Source organism: Ostrinia furnacalis, unplaced genomic scaffold (genome assembly GCF_004193835.3).
Source record: "Ostrinia furnacalis isolate ACB-3 unplaced genomic scaffold, ASM419383v2 OfSCF0519, whole genome shotgun sequence".
NCBI lineage: Eukaryota > Metazoa > Arthropoda > Insecta > Lepidoptera > Crambidae > Ostrinia > Ostrinia furnacalis.
Genome location: NW_021130758.1, coordinates 241,348 through 265,199, shown reverse-complemented (window position 1 = coordinate 265,199; position 23,852 = coordinate 241,348). Strand labels below are relative to the sequence as shown.

Sequence of the window (23,852 nt, the reverse complement as noted above, 5' to 3'; positions counted from 1 at the left end):
TGACGGTGACAGGTGGCGCCTATGGTTAAGTTTCACGTGAAAATATGGAGGTAATTTAAATAATTAATTTCTCAGCCATTTCTTGATGGATTTCAAATATAACTTCACCGGCCCACTATGGATCGAAATTGCGATTTACATACTTACTTTTTTTTCATTTTTCAGAACCTCATAACTTGTGAACGGGCAACTTTTGGCGCGCGCTGATAGTATAGGATTATAGTCAACAAGCCATAGAACAAGACTCAAGTTGTTTCAAAGCAAGATCTTTCAAGGCTTAGTCGAAATCGACCACTTTATGTTTCATTCCATGCAACGAAAATGGAAAATATTTTTCCAGCCAAACTATTGGTTTTAGAGAAAAACTTTTAACGACATTTATTCATCAGAATAACGTAACCTATTGATAGGTATTTTTTTCAAATAAAATTTTTGAAAAAAATCGCTATGTCCATAAATCGCAATTTCGATCCTTAGTGCGGCCTTTTAGTTTTGGTCTATATTTTAATCCCATTCAGTGAAATCTAATGTTTTCAACATCACGAAACTTCTCCATTTACAAATGCTGTGTCAACTGCGGCACACTGAGCACTGCGGTCTGCGCCAACCTTTTTATAATATTATACTATCTTTGTATATCCAGACCATAGAGAACTTAGAATGACTGTCATGGATTGATCATTTTGCGTTAAATTATGCAAATTTCATTGGTTATTAGATTTGAGTGCAACTTTCCTATTGGTGCTGAATATCACGAAAGCTGTCACTAATCGATTGCAATCATGAAGCTACAATGATTGCAATGTAGTTCATTCAGCGTTCATTCAATCGAAATTTTACTTTTCTTTTCTCATGTTCTCTTGGGTGTTTTTTACATTTTATTGTTATATGGTATCGGTTTAGATTATTTAGTGTTTCTGGGTCGTTCTCACATCAAAAATGAATAATTCAGCCGCTAAAGTAAGTTGCAAGTACCATTTTTAAGTGCCGTTACGTACACGAAAAAAATCTTCAAAGGCATTTTTTTCTCATAGGTAGGCGAAATATTCCGCGAGGCCGGCACGGCGTTCAACAAATTGTCGGAAATGACAATGCTGTTGCACCCCATGGGCGACTCACAACCTGGGTAAGTGCCAATCTTGTTTCTATGCTAGCAAACATACATTCCCGTACTATTATAGTTCCAACCGTTAACAGTTCACATTTAGCATCACTAATCAATAATTGCTGTCCGGCGTCCGGCTACTGTACATTGGGACATCTATGTATGTATGTTGCGCCGTACCCACGTTTTGATATAGTAACGTGGATAAGGTTTGAACCTCATGTCTCACTACTGTATAAAACGTTCAGTTTTACTTGCGTCGCCAACCAATTCTCTTGTTGTGATAAGGAATGCCCTATTCTGATAATAGCTTGTCTGGGCAATCAATCATGGTTGACAAAATTCACTCAGATGCACTCTGAAAGATGCAACTCGTACTCAGTATGTGGCCTCTTATTTTTACTGATTATTAACTTTGTCACTTTCTCATTTTTGCTGTATTTTAACCATATATTCAACAGGTCATGTCATTAAATCAGTTTTGTTTTATTTTCTGTCACTTTCTCATTTTTGCTGTATTTTAACCATATATTCAACAGGTCATGTCATTAAATCAGTTTTGTTTTATTTTCAGTAGGTACTTTTATTTAGGAGGTTAGGGGTACATATATTTTTGATACAATGATTTGAATCCAAAAACTCCATTTAGTTGCAAACTTAAGTTAATCGTGCAAACTCAATTAAATTATTTATATTTAATACAAACCAGTCATTGCTTAAGCAAACAGACTTGTAACAAGTAATGGGAGGGATGTCGATTTCCAACTTGACTCGACTTCGCCTGAAAGAAGCGCTCTGACACAACCTGATCACTTGCTTGCTTCTTAGTCACTAAATTATCTAAGCACTGCATCACAAATCACAACAGTGTCGACTGCGATGCAATTGTATTTGTAACTAGCGGCCGCCCGCGACTGCGTACGCGTGGATCCCGTTTTACCCCCTTCATCTATCTTACGCGGTTTTGATATTTTCATACGAATGGTTTTTCCCGCTAACTCCCGTTCCTGTGGGAATTTCGCAATATTATGTTGCAACTAAGCTTTAAGTTTACTAAGGTACCTGTATGCCAAATTTCAAGCGTCTAACTTAAGCGGTTTAGATTTTTCATACAAAATGATTTTCCCGTTAATTCCCGTTCCCGTTGGAATTTTGGGTATTTCTTGTTGCAACTAAGCTTTAAGTTTACTAAGGTACCTACATATCAAAGAAGAACGGTCATCTGTNAAAATTGGTAAATGTATGTACCTAAATGTCTATTATAGCTGCTATGGAATGTATCTAGGTGACCTGGAGATACAGCCGGATTATACAGGGTGGAAACGAGAAGTTACAAAATCCAAAAATTCAATGTTACCAGCTTCCATAATCTGTAACCTTTTATTGGTACCATTTGAAAGAGCTCGTGAAGCACTTTCAGAATCAGTAACTAGTTTTTCGATATCCTGTATAGTTTAGAAATAATCGAGTGAGATCACTTCTCGTTCCATATGTATAACCACCCTGTATAATCCGGCTGTATCTCCAGGTCACCTAGATACATTCCATAGCAGCTGTAATAGACATTTAGGTACATACATTTACCAATTTTGGTGATAAATAGGCATTTTGTATTAGTTTTTGTATGACGCCTGAACAAAAACAAAGGGTAATAATTTGGTGTTATACATAGATTTCGAATATAAAAAATATATAATTTAACTAATTAAGACATGACAAAAAAACTGAGGTATGTCTCGTTTCTGTCGGGTCTGGGTTTTTTTTGTATGGGGCGTGACCGTTCTTCTTTCAAACATCTAACTTAAGCGGTTTAGATTTTTCATACAAAAGGATTTCCCCGCTAATTCCTGTTCCCGTGGGAATTCTTAAGTATCCTATAACCTGCCCAGGAGTATGAAGAATAATTGTGCCAAGTTTCGTTAAAATCCGTCGAGTAGTTTTTGTTTCTATAAGGAACTTACAGACAGACAGACAGACAGACAGACAAAAATTTTACTGATTGCATTTTTGGCATCAGTATCGATCACTAATCACCCCTTGATAGTTATTTTGAAAATATATTTCATGTACAGAATTGACCTCTCTACAGATTTATTATAAGTATAGATATTGACAATTATTAAGGCTTGGGCTCTTATTAGGGAAGTAACAGTGACAAATACCAAGGCTTGGGCTCTTATTAGGGAAGTCAGGCATCTTCAGACTGTCTAAATATTCACAAATAGATATCTATGAAAGCCGTAGCTCAAATATAATTTAACGCATAGCACATAAAGGGGTTATAAGTTTTGTATTCTTTTGTTGTAAACATTATGTTTAACCTCAGATAAAACATTCTGGTGCCGGGCATTAGCTGCCATAGACATCTCACGCATCAAGAACAGATTGACTACTATTTTATATTAAATGGCAATGGAAGGTGGCGTCTTTTTTTTTCGCGCGGCCATCGACCAATCTTTGTTTTTTTATTACAAAATAGTGTAATAAACCAAACTTACTATGGCATGTATACCTCTAAACTCAGTCTGAACTGAGTTAAAAGCATTAGAAGTTTGGTGATTTTCATACTAGATTTGCTTTTTGCGCGCAAGTTTTGTAAGAAATTGCAACATGGGCTGTGAATACATTTAAAGCAAATATTAAGTTAATAACTGAGTAACAGTTTAAAGAAACTTATAAATGGCCTGTTCTTTATATTAGTGCTAGAAGAAGTTTTTTGAAAATGATTCAATTATTGGTTTGCCACCACTTTCGCTATTGGGTTAGTCTTGTGGAAAATTCCATGAAACTACTGACAGCAGAAACAATGTAACGTTCCAATTTATGTAGATTCGAATTCGTATTTCCATCTCCATATATTGACTGCAAATAGTAAGTTTACATAGCTTAGTCGAATAGAAATCTGTTTGTTTTCGTATTCAATATGATAAAATAGTTACTTTGCATCTGGTAAGCACGTGGCACGCACAAATTACAGAACCTCTGTAGTACATACCTACATAATATACTTTTATTGCACTTTATACAAGGTGATCTCATAATAATGATATGATCGCAGAAATGGCCCCAACAATAATCAAATTAGTGCCGTCATTCGTCAAAAGTCCTGCCAAACCTGTCGCCCCTCTCCCCCCAACAGATATGCGCGAAGTAAACATATTAAGATGCTTTTTATTGCGCATCACACGAAGTGATCAGTGGATATTTATAACCTTTCTCCGCGTTAAAGCGGTTTTTATCTTACATTTAAAAACAACACGATTGACTATTGTGGCGTAGTTGAGGACAGTAATCTATTATGCATTCGTCGCGACCAGATACGAGGTACAATAACAAATCACGTAAGTGCACTTACTTATGCACTGCTGCGGGTCTGTTGAGCAAATCGTTCGCATCCTGCAATGGGGAGTGTGATCAAATTACGCTTTATCAATCTATGAGCGATGCAGGAGCCCGACTCCTTTGACGTCAAGACGGTCTCACCTATTACTAGTAAAGGCGAGTTCATGCAAATAGAAACAGAGTACTTTATTACAAGCTTTGATTTACCTTCATCAGTCTGGGTGTCCGTAGGTAATTAATTTAATCTTATAAAGTTGAATTTGACCCACTTGACTTCAGAGTTCAATTGAGCTGAAAATTTGCATACTTATTCGAGATGGGCGACTGCAACATTCTAAAGCCTGGTCCGTGAGCACGTAGAATTTTGTCGTCAGCAATATAATTACACGCGAGCGATAAGGATGGGTAGCTTGGGGTCATTGGACAAAATTCTATGTGCTCACGGACCAGACTTTAGTCATGTAATTGGATGGACGTTACAGGTAGAACGAAGCCAACTTAAAATCGATAAGCTTCACCTGCTTGTATAAGAACATTTTGTCAGGAAATTAATCTTCAGGGCAGATTAACTATTCCATCGAATTAAGTTATTATTTTTCACTGTTACACGTATTTTGTCATAGTGACATAGTTTTTGCTTTTGAGTTTTAAAATAGTTACTTAACAAGAATTGCATTTTATTCCTTATCAACCCTTAGGCAATCTACGTAGTATCTATCGTTCGTCGTATCAAAGGGATACATGAAAATTGGTTTCAGTTTCACATCTAACGAGTCTGTGCTTTCTTCGGTGACGTTGTTAGCGTAAGAATTGCACAATTTGCAACAAAGGCATCCTTATTGCACTGTAAAGGATATCGTTGTGGCTCGCGTATATTTTGTATCATAAATAGTTACATTGTTTCTCTGTAGGTCGCTCCGGGATCAGAGTGCAAGATATCTCTGCAGATTTACCGCGGTAGTGCCACAGCACGGTCGCAGGATGCGGAGAATTCTCTGCCAACTGATATCGACTCTTCAAGCTATCTTTTATTTTGTGTGGCACAAAATAGAGTCGTATCTATCAACCCCCTTTTCCCACTCGTGTCAGCGCCTCAGGAGGATGAAGGCGGATACCGCGAGACATAAAATCGAAATTGTTTAGAGTAGGATCTCAGAACTTTTAAGTGTAGTTACTAGTTGGCGTTTATGGTAAGAACTTATTTTGTATGTTTCGACGGTTAATTGAAAACTGCGCTGTATTCGTTTCTATTAACAAGTAAAAGGGCACGCCATGTGCAAATGACATTTAGTTTCTCTCACAGAGCCTGACTTCGACCGGTTAAGTGTCCACGGCCCATATATGACGTGTTACAATTGTTTTTTTTTACTGTACAAATGTACAGTCAACCTACTGGTCCTGTCAAACAATCGTGTTACTCTTTGCCGTTACTTTATACTTGGCTGGTTATAGACAAATCTCTGATAGCAAAGTACATTTCCTGGATAAAATGCTATTCAGTAATAGGTACTGATGCTATGTATCAGCAAAAAGAATTTAAGTACTCATAATAAAAATCGGGTCAGTCGTGTCATTGATTAACTTGCTCACAATAACATGTTTACAAACTTCTTTTCATTTTATTATTTTTAATCGTTTTAGGTAGGTAGTAGGTATAAACATCTTAGGTTACTGGATAACGTGTCTCCGTATAAATTGATTACATAAACGGAATCATGGTGTGTTCAAATGCATAGTTCGCAACAAATAAATAATACCTTCCACACAATTTGACACCAGATTATTATGTTGCTTTCTGCGAAAGCTATTCAATCCTCGGACAAATAACAAAAGGTTCTGGTCGTTTTTATGGTGACGTTAATCATAACAGAGTTAGGCAGCAATGGTGACAGACGTTTGTCACTGTGACCTCTGTAAGAGTGAAGAAAAAGAGGCATGGTTACATTTTCTGTTTTATTGTTTCGGGTATATCGTCATTGTCTTTGTACCGGTGCGCGTGCGCTTCTTGAACTACTGATGAAAAAAGGTAATTTATGCTTCTGTTCCTTTGAAATGCTTGTGATGACATTAAACACTATCATTGTCATAAATATAGGTTGAAATAGTAGATTCTGATTGTTACTTCGTCTCCTGTTTCGCTTATGTCTTTTGTGGTTGTCTTAAAAAGTTTATTATCATATTTCAGTGGCAAATGGACAGAGGAAGAAATCGAGATGCTTCGCGCATGCGTGCATCGCTTCGCCATTGATCTGAACAAACTGAGCCAGCACATCAAAAACAGAACCGCGTAAGTGCCCTACTTCTTTAATATTCTAGAATGGTCTTGCGCAATCGCGAAGTCAATGAAAAACACCAAAATTGATGTTACCGCTGTAGTAAAGTGGAAAAGTACCTTGTGTAGTTGTCGGGAATTAGTCTACATTCAATAACTTTAGATTTTTACAACAACATATTTACGTCTTTATAGTTCAGTACCTAAGTCAAGTTTTTAGATCCGGTCCTGGGTGCAATTTCCAGAAAGGACTCAAAAAGGGCTGAGGTACTATGTGTAGCAAGCTTTAATTTGATAAAAGGGTAGCACCCATATGGGAAGACAGTAGGGGACAGCTTATAAAATATTATACTACTAAGTATATGTACATCCGAATGTTATTAAACTTACAGCCAAAATTTATCGCCCATTCTTAACTGAATGAAATTATATTAATTTCATTATTTTTAAATAATTTTTGGTACAAAATAATTATGTACTTTTTTTCCTCAACATTTCAACGTTTAGTTTAATTACGTCTCAAATGTAATTTGCTTTAGCATCGTTACCTATTTGGTAGTTTGCCCTTAAGTACTGTCAAAGTATCCAACATTGAAAATGGCTTTAGTAGATGCAACAAAGTTCCCAAGGTTGTTGTTAACTAGGTATCCAACGTTGGCTTCAACTCTTTGTGTGGCCATTGCAGAACGGCATCCGGTATTTCCGGGAGACCGTTTCGTATCATTGTATGACATTTATTGGCCATGATTACACAATGCTCGAATGCATGCAGTAAATTCTGTTATTCAATACCTGAATAAGGCCCGATTCGACCAAACTTTTATCCGAGAATAACTCCTGGTATAAATGACACATTGACAGTTTCAGTATGGGAAATATGTCAAAACTGTCGATTTATTCTGAGATTAATATTTACTCTTGTTTAGTCGAATCCACCCTAAGGGTGGTATCCATACATGTGGAGGCTAAAACAGTTATGGGTTTAATTTGAGTGCTTGCATTTGGTCCACATGATTTGGCCCTTGTAGAGATTAAGACTGGGCGCAGACCATTGTGCTCGATTTTAAATTGTATGAAGAATCGGCCAAATCGAATCGGCGTAATGTGCGCACTTCCATATGCCTATACTGATCAACTGCCCGACTAAACTATCGGCCGACGAAAAATCGATGGTCTGCGCCTAGGCTAAGACGACTGCAAATAAATAACTTCATTTAAAGCGGTTTATATGACTGTAAGGGCTGGCTTCCACCAAGGCGGAGCGGATTGGAGAAGTGTCAGGCGGAAGAAGTTTTCTATAGAATAGGCTAGATGACAAAATATTATTGGACTCGTATTTTTTATTTTCTTTCATAATTAAATGATAACAGTGCTACATCGACTTTGAAATGGCGCGTTACGATACTATTTTTTACTCAAAAGTGACGTCACGCGACACTTCTATTATAATACTGTAATTATTCGATTATGAAAAAAATACGTGTCTAATACTTTATGCTGTCTGACGGACTAAATAAAATTTCGATTTCATTACCCAGTCATCATCCCAATTCGACAGCGGCGGCGGATAAAAAAAAATCATCCGCCGCGCCTGACACCTCTCTTCTCCGCCTTGGTGGAAATCGGGCTTAAAACTTCAATTATTTCATTTGAAATTGTTAAGTAACACACCTACATTACCATTTTTTGAGTAGATAGCACCATGGATATGAAGGTCAGTATCAAAACTCAAAAGTACATTTTCTTTGTGTGTATTATGAATGTTGGGAATTGACTAAGTAATATAATATTACTTTGTAATGCGAAAATATTATTTAACTTTAACTGCGGCAATTATGCGATTATCTTTGTTTTGACTTCGGCAAATTCTTTAGGTATGAATCTAGCCTGTTCATAACAAATGGATAATAGTCTCAGAATAGACCGGTGACAATAGGCACGTTATCCATTCAGTAAATTATACTTTGACCCTTCTCTTGAATGCACTTCTTAAAAAGTACCGCACACTGAGTTACTTGTAGCCGCCACAAGACGGTAAGAATTTTCCATACATTTTTCAAACTGACGACTACGCGCATTTAGCCTTTAGTTTAACTTGGACAAAAATCTTCTCTTGTATGAAAGTGACAAACAAATAAAGAGTTGCTGTCGCATTTTAGGTATGTTTATACTATAGGATTAGTATAGATCAGATAGCTAGCGTCGTCGGTGGCTGTGGCCAAGTGTGCGGCAGAGCTAAACTCTTCAATTCGCTCAATCGGTACAGTCGGTCGCACCTATGATTAATTTTTATTGCAAAATAACACCTATTACGACTGCATGAGATGCCAATGTGTTCAGCTTGATGTGACCTCATCCGTACATCTCCAGATGCATATAAGCCAGACGACAGTCTGTTTCTGCACAGTAGGGGTCCAGACCCAACCGGGCTCAGTCGTTTGGCTGTGCCCTGTCTCCCCTTTTAAAGTTGATATATTAATTACACTTATCTAAGAAGAACGCGAACGTCGTTCATTTCTCCACAATGATTCCAGCGATTGGTGAGTCTTATCACTTGTAAAATATTTTACTATTTTGTTGACGTGATGTCATTTCAATGTGTTTATTTGATTCAATGTTTTGAGGTAGATATATTTTTCATACGGCTAAAGATTTCAACTTTGCAATTGTAATTTTAGATAAATGCGAATATTCTGGTACGGACATCCAGCTAAACAAATCAGCATCTTATTAACTTGCAATAGGTGCTATACTGTTGTCCACTATTCTTGAAGTGAAAGAGGGGGGGTTATATTTTTCATTTGACTTTATTTTTCTGCGATAGAAATAATTACAAACTAAAGGGGCTCCTGTCTTCAGCATTACAGCATTAGACTCTCATAATAGTCAACTATTCGAGTCAACTCAATCCCCAAGTAGTAGGTATAACAATATGTAAAAACTTACGGAGGCCTTAGTATTTCTTATGACTTAACGAGCGCTGTCACTTCGTATTGCGAATGTGTCATTCGTCACTTCACATCCGGTGGTGATTCTGTTCGCGTGACATCTCCAATTTGACTGTGCATCTCGACGGAGGGTCCCAATGTACGGGGTGGACCATTTACAGTCGCTTGGTCATCGTGACATTACGTTAGCTTAACAGCTTAGAATCTCGGGTTTGTTGGCAGTTCTCGCTACCATCAAACGGTAACCGCACGGTTACCGCCTCAGTGACTCGCCATAGCGTACTCACGAAGTCACGATGTCGAATTGGCAGTTCAATACTAATCCCTTAGGCTACAGTCGCATTAAAACTATTGACTATTCCGGATCTAACCTTTATAATATGGTATTTGACACCACCACAGTCCACAATCAATGGACGTACTTTGTAAAATCTTAATTTACAGTTGATTTAAACACGAGAATGAAGTGTGTTTTTAATTAACCCTCCTTCTGGCGCTGTCGGGCAAAAAAGAGTTGCTTTAGAATGAAACGAACGATTGGATGGTGTCAAATACCCAACTGAACTGTCACAAATTCACAATGCCCTTTACCTATACGGGACTATTCCCACCTCTTGTTCCCACCACTGCAACTCCTGTGTAGCCAGGATCTACAGCTTGACCGCAACAAAAACCATGAAGGTCAAGTTTGTCCCGGGGGAAAGTTAAACTGTCATTGGACCCGCAACGAAATTAATCAGAAGAACATAGGAGGCCAAATGATTTGGCTGAAACAACATAGGAGGAGTTCGAAATTAAGGTTCGACTTCCCTTTACGCCTATTACAAATACGCCAGCTCAAGAACTTTTCTTTTTTTGGTTTCCAGGTCGCAGATTCGTACTACACTCAAGAAAAAAGCGTTCGAGGACGCAGGTATACCTGTCAGGCAGGTAAGCAGCACTGTGACCAACTGCCAAACTCCGTCGCCGACTCCCCAGGTAGCCCCACACGCCGTGCACTCCACGCGTGACCCACAGCCCGTATTAGGAAAAAACGCCGAGGTTCAAACCTTCACTAACGTTTTTTTACTACACCATTATCTAGTTGTTGTGATGTCCGTTTTTTTTTGGTTAGTGAAGTTTGAATTTTTATTTTGTAAGGGCTTGGCTCAGCACACTGCATGCTTAGGTATGCTGTTCAGTTATGCGTCGTGTAGAGAACGTTGCTCGTTACGGACTACATTTGTTTTGTTGTATCTCTAAGCTCGCTTTTGATTTTATTTTACCTCGGTTGTTTAGCCAGCGCGATATTTATTTCTTATGTGCCTTTTTCTGTGATGCATTTCGTTATTTCATACATGTTTTATCGGTCAGAAGCAACAACAAGTACTTGAAAAGATTTTGCCAGCTTATAAAATGTTTGTCAATTGATTGGTACTGTTCTGTACGCAATATGAAATATTGAAATACGGGAAGCCCGCATGCGTGCCGAAATCCGCATCACTGGAAAAAGGCACTAAATCTATTTTATTTTCCATATCTTATAATTCACGGAACTAGCGGATCAAATGCCTTAAAAAATAGGCATAAAATATTTAAAACACATTTTTGACGTCAATATGTAAACATAATGTTCTCTAGAGAACTGTAACTTTTATTTTACCCAAGAAAATGGCCTATCCACGCCTACCGCTGGGGGACGGCAGGTTATGTGGGGCTTGATCCCATTAAAACCTGGGGTGTTCCCTCTGCCGCATAGTGGTCGGCGCCTTGGGTACTAGAAACGACCAAGGCGCCTTCCGCGGACTTCCCGCCCTACACGGCGGAACCCAACACGCCGCCACTTAATGTGGGCCGACAGGATTTGCCGGGACCACGAGATCAATCCCGGACAGCGGTGGTACCCTGTGCGCTGTGCAGTGCAGAAGGAGGCGCCCATGCGTCTCCAACCTGCTGGCCACTACCAAGGGGAGGAAGAAGAGAACGGTCGTATAACCGCTTCAAACTCCCTTCCTCCGTTTGCGAAGCGGGGATGCAGAGGGGTATTCCTCGCGTTCCCGCTTCGCCGCCTCCTGCGACATAACATCTTCACAGAAAGAGGCAAGTCTCCCAGGCCTCGTCGCCACCGAGCATAGCGGTAACCAATCTCGGGGTCCTGGCCGACCACCGCACAAAGGGCACGGCGGTGCTCCTCCCAGCCTGGACAGACTGCGAGGGTGTGCTTCACCGTGTCTGCCACCGCGCCATACTTATGGCACGACGGGGTCTCCTCTCTCCCGATGCAGGTACGATCCGAAGCACCCATGCCCAAAAAATACCTGCACCAAACGGTAAGTGAGGAAACCGTGCGCCTGCTCTACCCACTGGTTGATCATCGGACCCAGAGCGTCCAGTGATCGGCGCCCGAACTCTGCTGCGGCCATGTCCTTCTCTCCACAGAAGGAACATGGACTCACGAGCTTCACACCTTGTGGCGTTTATCTTGTATCCGTCGTCCACTTGTAGACGGTGATCAGGACCTCAGCCTCCAACTCCCATGGAGAGGTTCCGGCAACTTGCCACTCGCTGTAGGTCTTCGCAGGAGGGCCGCATTCTTCCGTTTTGATAGGAACTCACTCCACACTGGGGCACCATACAAAGTCATACTTTTAAGTATGTCTGCATACAGGTGACGGAAGTTTGAGCTCAGGCCCCCCAGATTCGGGAGAAGCCAGCTGAACGTGTCAGCTGCCTTAAGAAGGTGCGGCGACAACTGTTCGAAGTGTGGACCAAACTGCCACCGTCCATCAAGTATCTGCCCCAAGTATTTCTTTTGGGGCTTTACATCTTTTCTGACGCTCCAGAGAACATGTAACTAAAATATTACTTAACTTGCCTGATTATATACCTGCGAATCGAATTACGCTAAACAATGTTTTAAGACGTATTAGCGAAATGTGATATTCGAAAGTATTTATGCGTTCCGAACTAAATAATATAAATTCATTAATTACTTGTGTATATAATATAGCGTCTCTTTGCGTTGATGCGCTTTCTTTAAGCCCTAGGCAAAAAGATGATGATATTTACGAATTGCTAGCAAAATATTCTTCAACTTCAAGCTCTTATATACTTTTCTTGGAACGTTGGTCGTTTGCATGACTTGAAGAATGAGTCTTCGTGTAGATTAATTAGCATTTTCATTATTAGAACCAGCATAGCAGGCATTAAGATTTTTTAAGCTTTTCTCGAAGTTATTATTTTGTTTCTCTGATCTAGTACAATCGAAAGTGGTCAAAAAGTTAACACAACCTTATTCTAATTGTGACAAAGACGTGTTTCAAACTTTTTGACCACTTTGGGTGTTACGAACTATTTGACGCTGACTCTACTTAATTACATATTGACTTGATGTCGACGATATTTTATGTTGCCGAAATGTTGGCTTTGGTTACAGCTTTAATTAAATTCGCTTGTTCCCAACGAGTCACGTTCAAACGAGTACCACTGTTACTCGTTGGGAAAAAAAATCCCTGGATGTACACACGGGTACTGATCAAACATTAAGTACCTTTAATATCAGGATATAAGAGATTTAATTATTAAAAAAAGATGTACAAAATACATTAACAAAATCAAAGTAAGTAATCTAAAGTTTAGAGTAAGAAAATACAGTAAGGCCCGGTTTCCACCAAAGTGGAGCGGAGAAATGTTTTGAATAACCAATCAGATTTCATTGTGTCAATTTCATTCAATCTGCACGACTCTTTGAGAACATGCGATTAAATCGCTTTAGTAGGTACGTAAAACTTATGTGTTGCTTGAATATACATATTTTTAATTAAGCTCGACAAATGCTATTCAATTCTCAAAAATAGCAAATACGCATGTAATGCAATAGGGGATCGGACAAATTTTTATTCTGGTATTTTAATTGACCTCATACATTAATTGAAACAATGGTAAAAAGAATTACATCGTTAGCATAAAAACTCCCCGAGATATTTCTATGAAAATCACATAAATGGACTCCCAAAAACGCTACATACAAAACGGCACATACTTATGACGTCACTTGGTATATCAATTTGTTATAAAGGATGATGGGCACAAATGTATGGAAAGTGGTACCCGCTCCAATAGCCATAACCAATATATATTTTAAAAGGCCTTTAGATGTAGAAAAATGTCTGCTATGGGGCCAGTTCTAATTCACGTTTTGAAAGCAGTAATTCCACTAAGTATTATAATGAAAGTATAACACAATCATCCATGTATACGAGTATGTATTATGACTACAATCTATTAATATAACTAAAAGAAGCATTGAAAAGGAAAGGATTATACCTACGATGAACTACCCAAGCTATTAGCCCTTTATTCGCTTTCATCATAATCATCATGATCATTTTAGCCATAGGACGTCCAGTTGAACATAGGCCTCCCCCAATGATTTCCACAATGGCCGGTTGGTGGCGGCCTGCATCCAGCGCCTTCCCGCTACCTTTATGAGGTCGTCGGTCCATCTTGTGGGTGGACTTATTGGGTCTTGTGGGTTTATTCACTTTAGCAACCCATAATAAAACCCTTAAGAAGTAATAAAACTTTAACCCTAATTATTAATAAAAGTTACACCCTAGTTGAACTCTAGCTTAAATTGTCATTTGGTATGAAAATGTCATTTTAATCCAAGGTTCTTCCTAGATGTAACTTTTTATTAATAAGGGGGTAGTACTTCTTTAAATAAAAATATTTATTTCACAATTATTATCCCCATCAATAACTATAGAGTTAAGGAAGGATGCTGGAGCAGTAAACCCTTCCTGCCTCGCATAACCTAAGTACCATACGATGGACACGTATGATACCTACTTCTTCTTCTTCCTCGGTCCCTCACTGATGAGGATCGCGACCACAGATAGTGTTCCTCCACAGACTGCAGTCATAAGCTGTGTGGACCGCACGATGCAAACTCCCGCCCACCGTCTTCCACACCGCGTCCGACCGTCTCGTCGGTGCCCTGCCCCGAGCGCGTCTGCCTTCCATACTGTATGATACTTAGGTTACACAAAAAGTATCTTTATCTTCGAACGCAACCAGATCTGAGGCTGGTGGCCATAGTAAATGTTGTTCGTCTTGGTAAGACCTTTCAAATGACACTGCAAACATAACTATTGGAGCCGGGTACCATTCTGCAAAAAAGTATGTATATCTTCGTGCACAACCAGATCTGACGCTGGTAGTCATAGTAAAAGTTGTTCATCTTGGTAAGATCTTTCAAAAGATACTAGACACATATCTATTGGAGCCGGGTACCATTTTGCCCATTGTACTTTCTTATAATATTCAATAATTCCTAAAATTCCAAGATAGTGCCGGTCCCCTATTGTGTAGAATAGCAGATCGTTTTAAAGTTTTTAAAGATTTGGAAACAAATTGGGCGTAACAAAAACTGCCATTGTCTCCTTAAACAGTGGAGTTAACTTTTGTGGTTCTTCGTTATACACTCGCGAGCAAAAATATGGAATCACTATTTATTCCGAGCGATCATAAGAACTAAATGACTAATAGAAGATCAATAAAAATGGCACCATTTTAAAGGTGATATTATAAACTTTAAATTGATACCATATATGCATACAATACATAGTCATTCAGTTCTTAAGACCGCTCGGAACACAAAGGGGTGATTCCATACTTTTGCTCGTAAGTATAGTTCATAATACAATTTCGGATTTAGTACTTTCTCGCTTTGACTTTTTATATTCACTAATAAGCTTTGTAAACAACGGGTAAATGATACGAAGCTTATTTCATCATCATCATCATCAACTCAGCATTATAGGATGTCCACTGCTGAACATAGGCCTCCCTCAATGCTTTCCATGTTGCCCGTTTGGTAGCGGCCTGCGTCAAGCGCCTCCTGCCTTTATTACGTCGTCTTTATGAAGCTTATTTGAAATAAATAAAATCAAAGTTGAAAAAAGCTACCTAAATTCGCAATCATGTTATGATCCAATGTTTTACTGACGGACAGTTACCCAGATTGACTTTAACTTTTGAATTCTTTTTTTATATAAATATTTGGCCAATAAAACTAATCCAGACAAAGTTGTATAATATTCTGTACTTCTCTGCACGGTGTACCACCATACGGTGCAGTTGCATTTGGACAAATGCTTAATTGGTAAACACTTTTTTTGCCAATGAAAATCAAATAATGATGTGCACTTGTAATTTATTTGCACGTATAGCCTGATATCTTCTATGTTGGACACTTCGTTCGACATCATAATATTAACAAAGATCTGATCTCTCTTACTTACTATTTATTCTAATTTGTTGAGTTATGAGAAGAAATTTTAAGAATTCTTAATATTTTTGTCATTTTACAAAAATGATTTTTATGTATCATATCTTTATTGATAATTGTGATGTCAAATTAAAAAAAATGCCTCACAGAATGCGTTCTGCGGTCAGGTCAAAGGGAACGCCGCATTACGTATGAACAAAATTGTTTTGTTGGTCTCTACATTGTGTATTGGTGACTATACAATCAAAAAACCAGACCGAATGCCCTGACCGACAACAACGTTGTTCATACATGAACGCGAGTTTCGTTCAATTTGACCTGACGGCAGACCAGATAATGCATCCAGTGTGGCTTACCCTTGAACATCAAGCTGGGACAATGTGAAGCGGCGCTTTAAGGCTAAGAACTCAGGGCCCGCAGCTTCTGTAGAATGCAGATACTTATGTAAAAACTAATGCACAAACTCACGACGCGGCTTTCGCCCGCGCCAAAACTTTGTACCATGTTGTACTATTGACTTAGCACGCGCGTGAGTTCTTAGAATAACCGCGCAAATAACCGAACCCGTGAGTTTAGAAATAAAACCGCAATTCCACAACCGCCGCGGGCGCGGGTGAAAATCGCGCCGTGAGTTCTTAGCCTTAGGCGGAACTCAGAGGAATTAGAGAATCCCACCCTTCAGAATATATCTGCCAAAACTGGCAACTACCACATTATCACTTGAAATGTGTTAAAAATAAAATTAATAATATGAGCCTGTTTTAATGGGATTTCTCATCCCAACTAATATTATAAATGCGAAAGTAACTCTGTCTGTCTGTCTGTCTGTCTGTCTGTTACGCTTTCCCGCTTAAACCTCGCAACCGATTTTGATGAAATTTGGCATAGAGATAGTTTGAGTCCCGGGAAAGAACATAGGATAGTTTTTATCCCGGTTTTTGAAACAGGGACGCGCGCGATAAAGTTTTTCTGTGACAGACAAAATTCCACGCGGGCGAAGCCGCGGGCGGAAAGCTAGTTAGAAAATAATTATTTCTAATTTTACAATATTCCATGGCGATAGAAGCCCAATTAAAGTTATTTTTAACTGCTTGTAGTTTAATCAATTGGTGGATTTGTTTTCACAAGTTTAGCATCATATAATTATGATATACAATATTATTTAGTAAATGATTATGAATATTCTGTCTTCAATGGTGGGATTACTCGGATTCCAAAGGTTCTTTACATTGTCCTTTGTAGATGTTAATTGAAAAGCATCTTTACCCAGTATTTATTTAACTCGCACTCGATTTGAATTTAGTAAATTTGATGAGTCGTAGAATTTGATTTGGCACTAAATGTTATATGTGAAATTTTGGTAGTTTGATGGATAAGAAGTTATTACAATCCTTGTGTTGTACGTATGAATGGATTGTACAGGAATTTATTTCTGTTGGTATGAATGTGCTAGATTGGTGACACCTTTTATTTTGTCTATTCATTTTTTAGTTTCTTTCTACATTTCATTGTAAATATTACTGGGATCTATACTATATTTTTTCAATTCACATTCTACTTTTAACATTTCATAATATAAATAATCCTTTTATGCGGTTCCTTGCATAAAAATATGCGTTTGCTTTATGTATAAAATGTAAAATTAAAGTCGAAAGTAAATAACTGTTCATAGACTCATTTATCAGTGCTTACAAATACTTATTTTAATGCAATGCATGGACTACACTATCCAACTTCTAGTTGGGGAATGTGTGAAATAAATAGAAGGGGAACCGCTGTATTGAATCGCTCACAAACTGCGGTGGCAGTTGGCGATTTACTTTGTGCAAACGCATGCAAGCATTACCAAGCAAAAATTGCCTGTATTGACTTGAGAACTGTCGGAAAAAAGGCAATAATTGTATGTTTGTCGTTTGCCCATCAGCCATCGACTCCGACGGTGTCGCAATTGCATCGGCGGCGTCGGCGAAACAAGGGCCACCGGCTCTGGCGAAAATACGGCATTGATGGCATGCCAAAAGTAATCATTCACCCAGTATAATCTCGCTGGCACCGGCGACGGCACTGCGTCAATATTGTTATTAGTCCGATCAACGAAGCTTTTGTAACCAGAACAATTCTTCTGCCTATGAAACTTGGCACATAATAAAAATAAGTAATAGAGATTATAGATATTATACAATAATCCAATAACTTTTATTATGAGAAGTTTGGTATTTTTATCTAAACACTACTACCCCCATAAGGTTTTCATTGTAAAAAGATAAGTATTATCCAAATGGGAAGTAGCGAGTTATTCCCAATACAAGTGTAATTGACTACTTACCGGGAAGGCTATAATAATTTTGTATACAAGTATTTGTGGAAATTTATTATACTATAATATTATAAAGGACAATCTTTTGGATAACTGTAAATTGCTATGTATTTGAACATATATTTAAGCATATTAAAAAATCAGCAGATCAGTTTTCCAGTAGAAGTTATGGTGAAAATTGTTAAAAGTCAATATCAAACCGAGGTATATGCTTAGGTAAAAATACCAACTTCTCGTAATAAAAATGGTTGGATAATTTTATATCTATAAAATCTGTATTACCTATTTTCACCATGTGCTAAGATTCTTAGGCAGAGGAATTATTCGGAATTTTCCATACAACGAATCTCCTCGTTGATCGGACTATAAAATTTTCTCGCGCACTTGCGGTGCCGTGGCTGGTGCTTCACCTCATATTTTTTATGTTTCAACGATGGCACGTTTAAACAAAGTTTCCGCAGAATCTCTTAGGGCTATATTTCACCGAGACACCATGGCGGCGCAACCAGTCGCCCGCTACCAACAAAACCTATTCAGCTCTAAAGAGAGTTACTCACCTGGTGTCCGTTTAGTTGCGTAAAGCTGTATACATTTTGTTGGTAGCCGGCGCTGGCGGCGACTGGTTGCGCCGCCATGGTGTCCCGGTGAAATATAGCCCTTACGATACGTGAAATCAAGAATCGCGACCGCATACGGATCAAGCGTGGTCACAACTTTGTTTAAATGTGTATTTTTGTATAAAATGGCCTAATAATTCGGTGTCATTAATGATGTCACTTGAAAGTATACTCACCCCATGATTGGTAAAGTTTTAGTAGATCTTTTCCAAATTATTAGCATTGAATGTGTTATGCACATGTACATAATTGGCCAAATTCATTGCAGGGATTGGAAAAATAAGGTGCATATAATAATTTACTAACAATGGTTTTATACATATAATTTTTTGGGGGTAAGTGGGATCATTGCATGGCATTAACAAAAGAAAATCCGTGACGTGAAATAGTATTTTCCGTTTCCATTTTATGATTTCAAGTTCCTAATCAAGTTGGCTTTTTGGTTCTGCCAACATGTGAAAGACAGTTGTAGATATTTATGATATCTGTCAGGGCTAGTCCTAAGAAAGTTCCGATATTATTAAATCTTCCTGCGTGCGGTTGTTTGGGCACGCAAGGCACGACATCTTGTGCTTCATCGACTGGAGAACAAAACCGCATTTGCATTCCAAGTTTGAGCCATACGAGAACCTGAACAGATTGTCCGAAGTCTATTTACAGTCTTACGGGTCATCCAAATGAAAGCCCTGTGAGCCCAAACAACTGCACGCAGGAAGATTTAATGAATGCTACTGACAACGCCACTCTTGTAGCGGAGTTTTGGGCTGACACTGTATAGTTTTGTTGTCGACACCACAAGAAGAAGAAGCTTCTTCGACGGAAAGACAGGATTAGGCTTCTTTCAAATATCAATGACTGTCGTGCGTTTGCAAGACCGCACACTATTGATAAATGATTGTCAATTTTATTCCGACGTAGTTTTCATACAATTTACCGCGTGCGGTCCTGCAAACGCACAACAAACGTCCGGCTCAAAACGTCTTATTTGAAAGAGCTCTTACTGTTGGTACTTGTCAATTTTATTCCAACGCTATTATCATACAATTTCCCGTGTGCAGTCCTACAAACGGATGACAACCGTTCTTCTCAAAACATCTGATTTGAAAGAGTCATTAGTGTCTGAGCATCAGGCTCTTTACCAATAAACAGGGTACAAAGAATAGTTTCACCTTCTGGGAACCTAAATCAAGAAGGCGGTTAACAATCGTATATAAATTTACAACTTTTATGTTGATTTACATTTTGAGAGCAAGGTTACGTTAACAAAATATGGCTTAAAAAGGAACTAGCATTAATAAGTTTCTGTCACATACTCGGACGTTGATATCAATTTGGTTTTGTTTTGTCACGTTGAGCGAAAAGTTCACAGCGAAGGCCACAATCACGAGTAAAGCTAATTTAGCTTTGCTCAGGTAGATACATAGATACACAATTAAGTTTTCATTCTGTGCACTTAAGGCCGGGTCTCCACCAAGGCGGAGCGTAGCGGACAAATGTTTAATAACCAATTAGATTTCATTCGAATTTAATGGCATTGACTGAATTGAATCTAATTAGTTATTCAAAACATTTCTCCACTCCGTCTTGGTGGAAAATGGGCCCAAAGCGTGATAAAACTAAGCTTGCCAGCTAAATCGTTGCAACAACAGTACCGCCGTGGCAGATTTAGGATAAAATTGACATTTTTTTGCGGAAATTTATGGATACGTCTAGCCAACACTGTGCTTTTGCGATTGATGCTATCTACGTAAAATGTTTTTCGTGTATTAATCTGCTAGAAGTGCAATGTTAAACAAATATCAAGAAAAGAAGATACATGGTATGTGTTAAAATCAGCGCTGTAGCGTAATTATTAACTTGTTGACAAGCGAATGTTTTATATGGAATCTTTAAACTTTCTTTGACAGAGTGCTTACTCCATACAACCCGAGCACCAATTTGTTGGCAGTATGGTCATCCAGATTGTCAGAGGTTACCGAGACGTACGGCGGAGTACTGAATAAAAAAATCTGTGAGTCGGTGCAGTACTCACTGAAAAAATGTTGGACTGCATCATCTTCATGATATAAATGTAATGTTTGATTGGATAAGAAATACATATTTATTTTGTAAACTAAGTATTTTGTTTTATCTACCTCCTGAGTCTGCCACGGGACACCGTGTACAATGTATTTTTTATATTACACTGAAATTATACGCACGGAGTGGAAGAAAGACGAATTTATTTCACTTAGCCTAGAAGCAATAGTTTTAGCTAGCAGAGTATAGTAATTCAGTTTGTATTGCTTAGCTCTTTTGGGTCGTGACTCGTGATACAATTGTACAAAATTTTGTATGACACAACGCATCACTACGTGAGCTTAGCCAGTTTAGCTTAACTCGTGGTAATTTTATATTATTTATTGATAATATAATTGTGAAACCTAGACACTTAAAGCAATAGGGAATATGCATGTTTTTTTATTAGTATTTGTAGAAACAAATAGTTTTTCTTTGATTTATTATTTAATTTACCGAGTTAGTTTAGTTTTGATTGGTTATAAATAAAAAGTGCATTTTATTTATTTCTAAGATGTTTTTCATTCATTAATTATAAAAGACTTGAATTTAATTATGTTGTATTGTACTTTTTAAAACATGTCTCTTGCATATTCCCTATTGTGACTTTAATATTACGGCTGCATCTACGCCCTAACGCGTTATTAGACAAGATTCCGAGACGATGAAAAAGGTAGTATGCTTATAATTAGGTTAAGGTTCACAGAATCATGTCTAATAACTTCGAATTAGAAATGGCGGTAATATCTAAAGTATTTACAGATTTTGAGAATTTTTCTACATGCGAGAACTATCGCGTTTTGTGTGACGTCGACTCATCATTTGAATATTCTTGAATGGTGGTGGTATAGTAATTTGAATTCAATTTAATTGGTGCGCATGTAATAATATAATATTCATATGTTGACGACACGTTCAATTTACCGCCCTTTATTTAATACATAAATATTGTTTAAATGTAATTCTCTTTAACAGTTTAAATAACCATCTCTAGTTTGAAGCTTGAAATAAAATGTCAAAAAACCGCTCGGTCATGAATTTACCGCTGTTAAACTATGTAGAGCGGTGGGCTTTATTTTAATTGCACAGAAATGTAATAAAGGACGCTACGATGGAAGCTCACCGCTCCGTCAGGTCGCGCTCGCCGCTTGCCGCTGCCGCCTGCCGCTATCTGCAAGTAGTAGCCGAGCGGTGATGCGTTGGCGCGTAGTTGCAACCGTTCGGCCCAACCACACAGCCTGGAGACGCCTAAAGCTACGCTGAGTGATAAAATTACTCGCTCAAGCGAATTGACCCGATTTTTCTGTCACGACGACGCTTGTGCCACGTTGCTTACCTTGTTCGAGTCTTTACGTCGTTTACCTATAGTTCAAATGTTTTCCCTTTCACTTAGTAAGTAAAATTTTATTGTATATGTCGACGTGAAATTGTGAACTCTGTCAGTTTATAATATAACGCGTTAGATTGTAAACTAACAGTGGGTTAGGTTAGGTTAGATTGTAATTTAACTACGTCAGATTATAATCTGACGGAATTCACAATTTTACGGTGACATATACGTATTATCACTGAGCACAGCTACACAACCGAGCGTGGCCCCAAGCGATGTTCTCGGCTATGTGGCCCGGGCCTGCCATTCCGCCATAACCGGGTACTTATATTGTCGTACCGCGTTTCCCCAGGTGACTCTGAACATGTTGAACGCGACCGAGAACGAGGTCGACGTCGAGGGTCTGACCGGAGATGTCAAACTCGAGTTCGAGCCGGCGGACGAAGTAGCCACCTGAAACCTGTTTAGCTTCTCGTACTAGCACGCAGTGCAAGAAGCAACCCTCTCCCTACACTCGGATAACAGCATCATATAAGTGAAAGGACAATGCTTTGGAATGGTGTTAAGCTGGATCTGGACTGTTGAGGTCGCGGTTGTTCGCGCCAAGTTTTCGTAGTCGACGCCGTAGTGGGTAGTAAACCAATGTTGGATGGTACTATGCTACAAGAAGATAAGGATTTTATTCCACGCCATATTACGGTAAATAAAGCGTTTCGCTGCAGGGTCACCGTTGAAAATTGATGTTGATCGTTCGCAATGCTGACTCTGTTGTAACAACTTTATTTGCGTGTGAGAATATGGTGCGGTCCGAAATCAACCCCCGGTATAAAACCCGGTTTAAGGTTTTTTTCTTTGTTTACGTTAAATACATATTATAGTTTAGTTTAAAATAGCCCTAACGTTTATTGAGGTGGCTCTATGTGGGATGTGGTCTATCCCGCGCTGTTGTCTAATCCCCTCCGGCACCCGCAAGTACTGTAATTATATGAAGTTAATTTTAAGTTTTCCATGATCATCACGTCGTCAGTGTATATTATGTCAACGCGAAATTGTGAACTCCGTCAGTTTATAATATAACGCGTGAGATTGTAAACTAACAGTGGGTTAGGTTAGGTTAGATTGTAATCTAACTACGTCAGATTATAATCTGACGAAATTCACAATGTTACCGTGACATATAGATGATACTACGACAAGGAGTCTCATTCAACATCTGCAAATTTCAAGATAATGCAGGTAAGTTGTGTCGTAATGTGATCTTAATGTGATTTTAGACCCAATGAAACTCGCCGATTTCTTGGTTACTCGGTTCATTACTATGACAGGAGTCAGTGCGACAAGAGAACCAATTTTTGATGCCAACAGTTAATAATAACATTTACTCATGAACATCTACATCCCCAATCTCAATGTTTATTTCTATAATAGTCCAGTCATTTCGTCCGAAAAAAAGGCAAATAAAAGAAAATGAATTTGCGCTTCTAATTTTTTAATATGTTGTAGGGGATACCTAGAAAAGCTTAACTTGAGATTGTCGACCAAACTTTCCTAGGAGCTTTCGCCGCCATGTTGAAAAAAGGGGTAAAATTTGT

At 38.5% G+C, this 23,852-nt stretch overlaps 1 protein-coding gene across 7 annotated transcripts; it reads left to right on the top strand.

Moving 5' to 3' along the window:
- The first annotated feature begins 800 nt into the window (after positions 1 to 800).
- LOC114366048 (chromatin complexes subunit BAP18) lies at positions 801 to 23,261 on the top strand. Of its 7 annotated transcripts, none has more exons than XM_028322810.1 (6): positions 801 to 960; positions 1,035 to 1,126; positions 6,633 to 6,734; positions 10,534 to 10,597; positions 17,863 to 17,958; positions 22,613 to 23,261. In XM_028322810.1, the coding sequence occupies exons 1-6, from the start codon at positions 940 to 942 to the stop codon at positions 22,715 to 22,717; spliced, it is 480 nt and encodes a 159-aa protein (XP_028178611.1). In that variant the 5' UTR covers positions 801 to 939; the 3' UTR covers positions 22,718 to 23,261. The 7 variants fall into 7 exon arrangements, with proteins under 7 accessions (XP_028178611.1, XP_028178613.1, XP_028178609.1 ...); XM_028322808.1 differs by having other exon boundaries at positions 802 to 960; positions 10,534 to 10,645; XM_028322812.1 differs by lacking the exons at positions 17,863 to 17,958; positions 22,613 to 23,261 and adding an exon at positions 20,780 to 21,415 and having other exon boundaries at positions 10,534 to 10,645.
- Positions 23,262 to 23,852: the final 591 nt, after the last annotated feature.

Bases quoted from the DNA above. Each gene is read 5' to 3' on its own strand.
- LOC114366048 (XM_028322808.1), top strand. From the start codon at position 940: ATGAATAATTCAGCCGCTAAA. The intron at 6,735-10,533 runs GTAAGTGCCCTA...TTTGGTTTCCAG, and splicing joins CACATCAAAAACAGAACCGC to GTCGCAGATTCGTACTACAC. The intron at 17,959-22,612 runs GTAATCATTCAC...GCGTTTCCCCAG, and splicing joins GCATTGATGGCATGCCAAAA to GTGACTCTGAACATGTTGAA.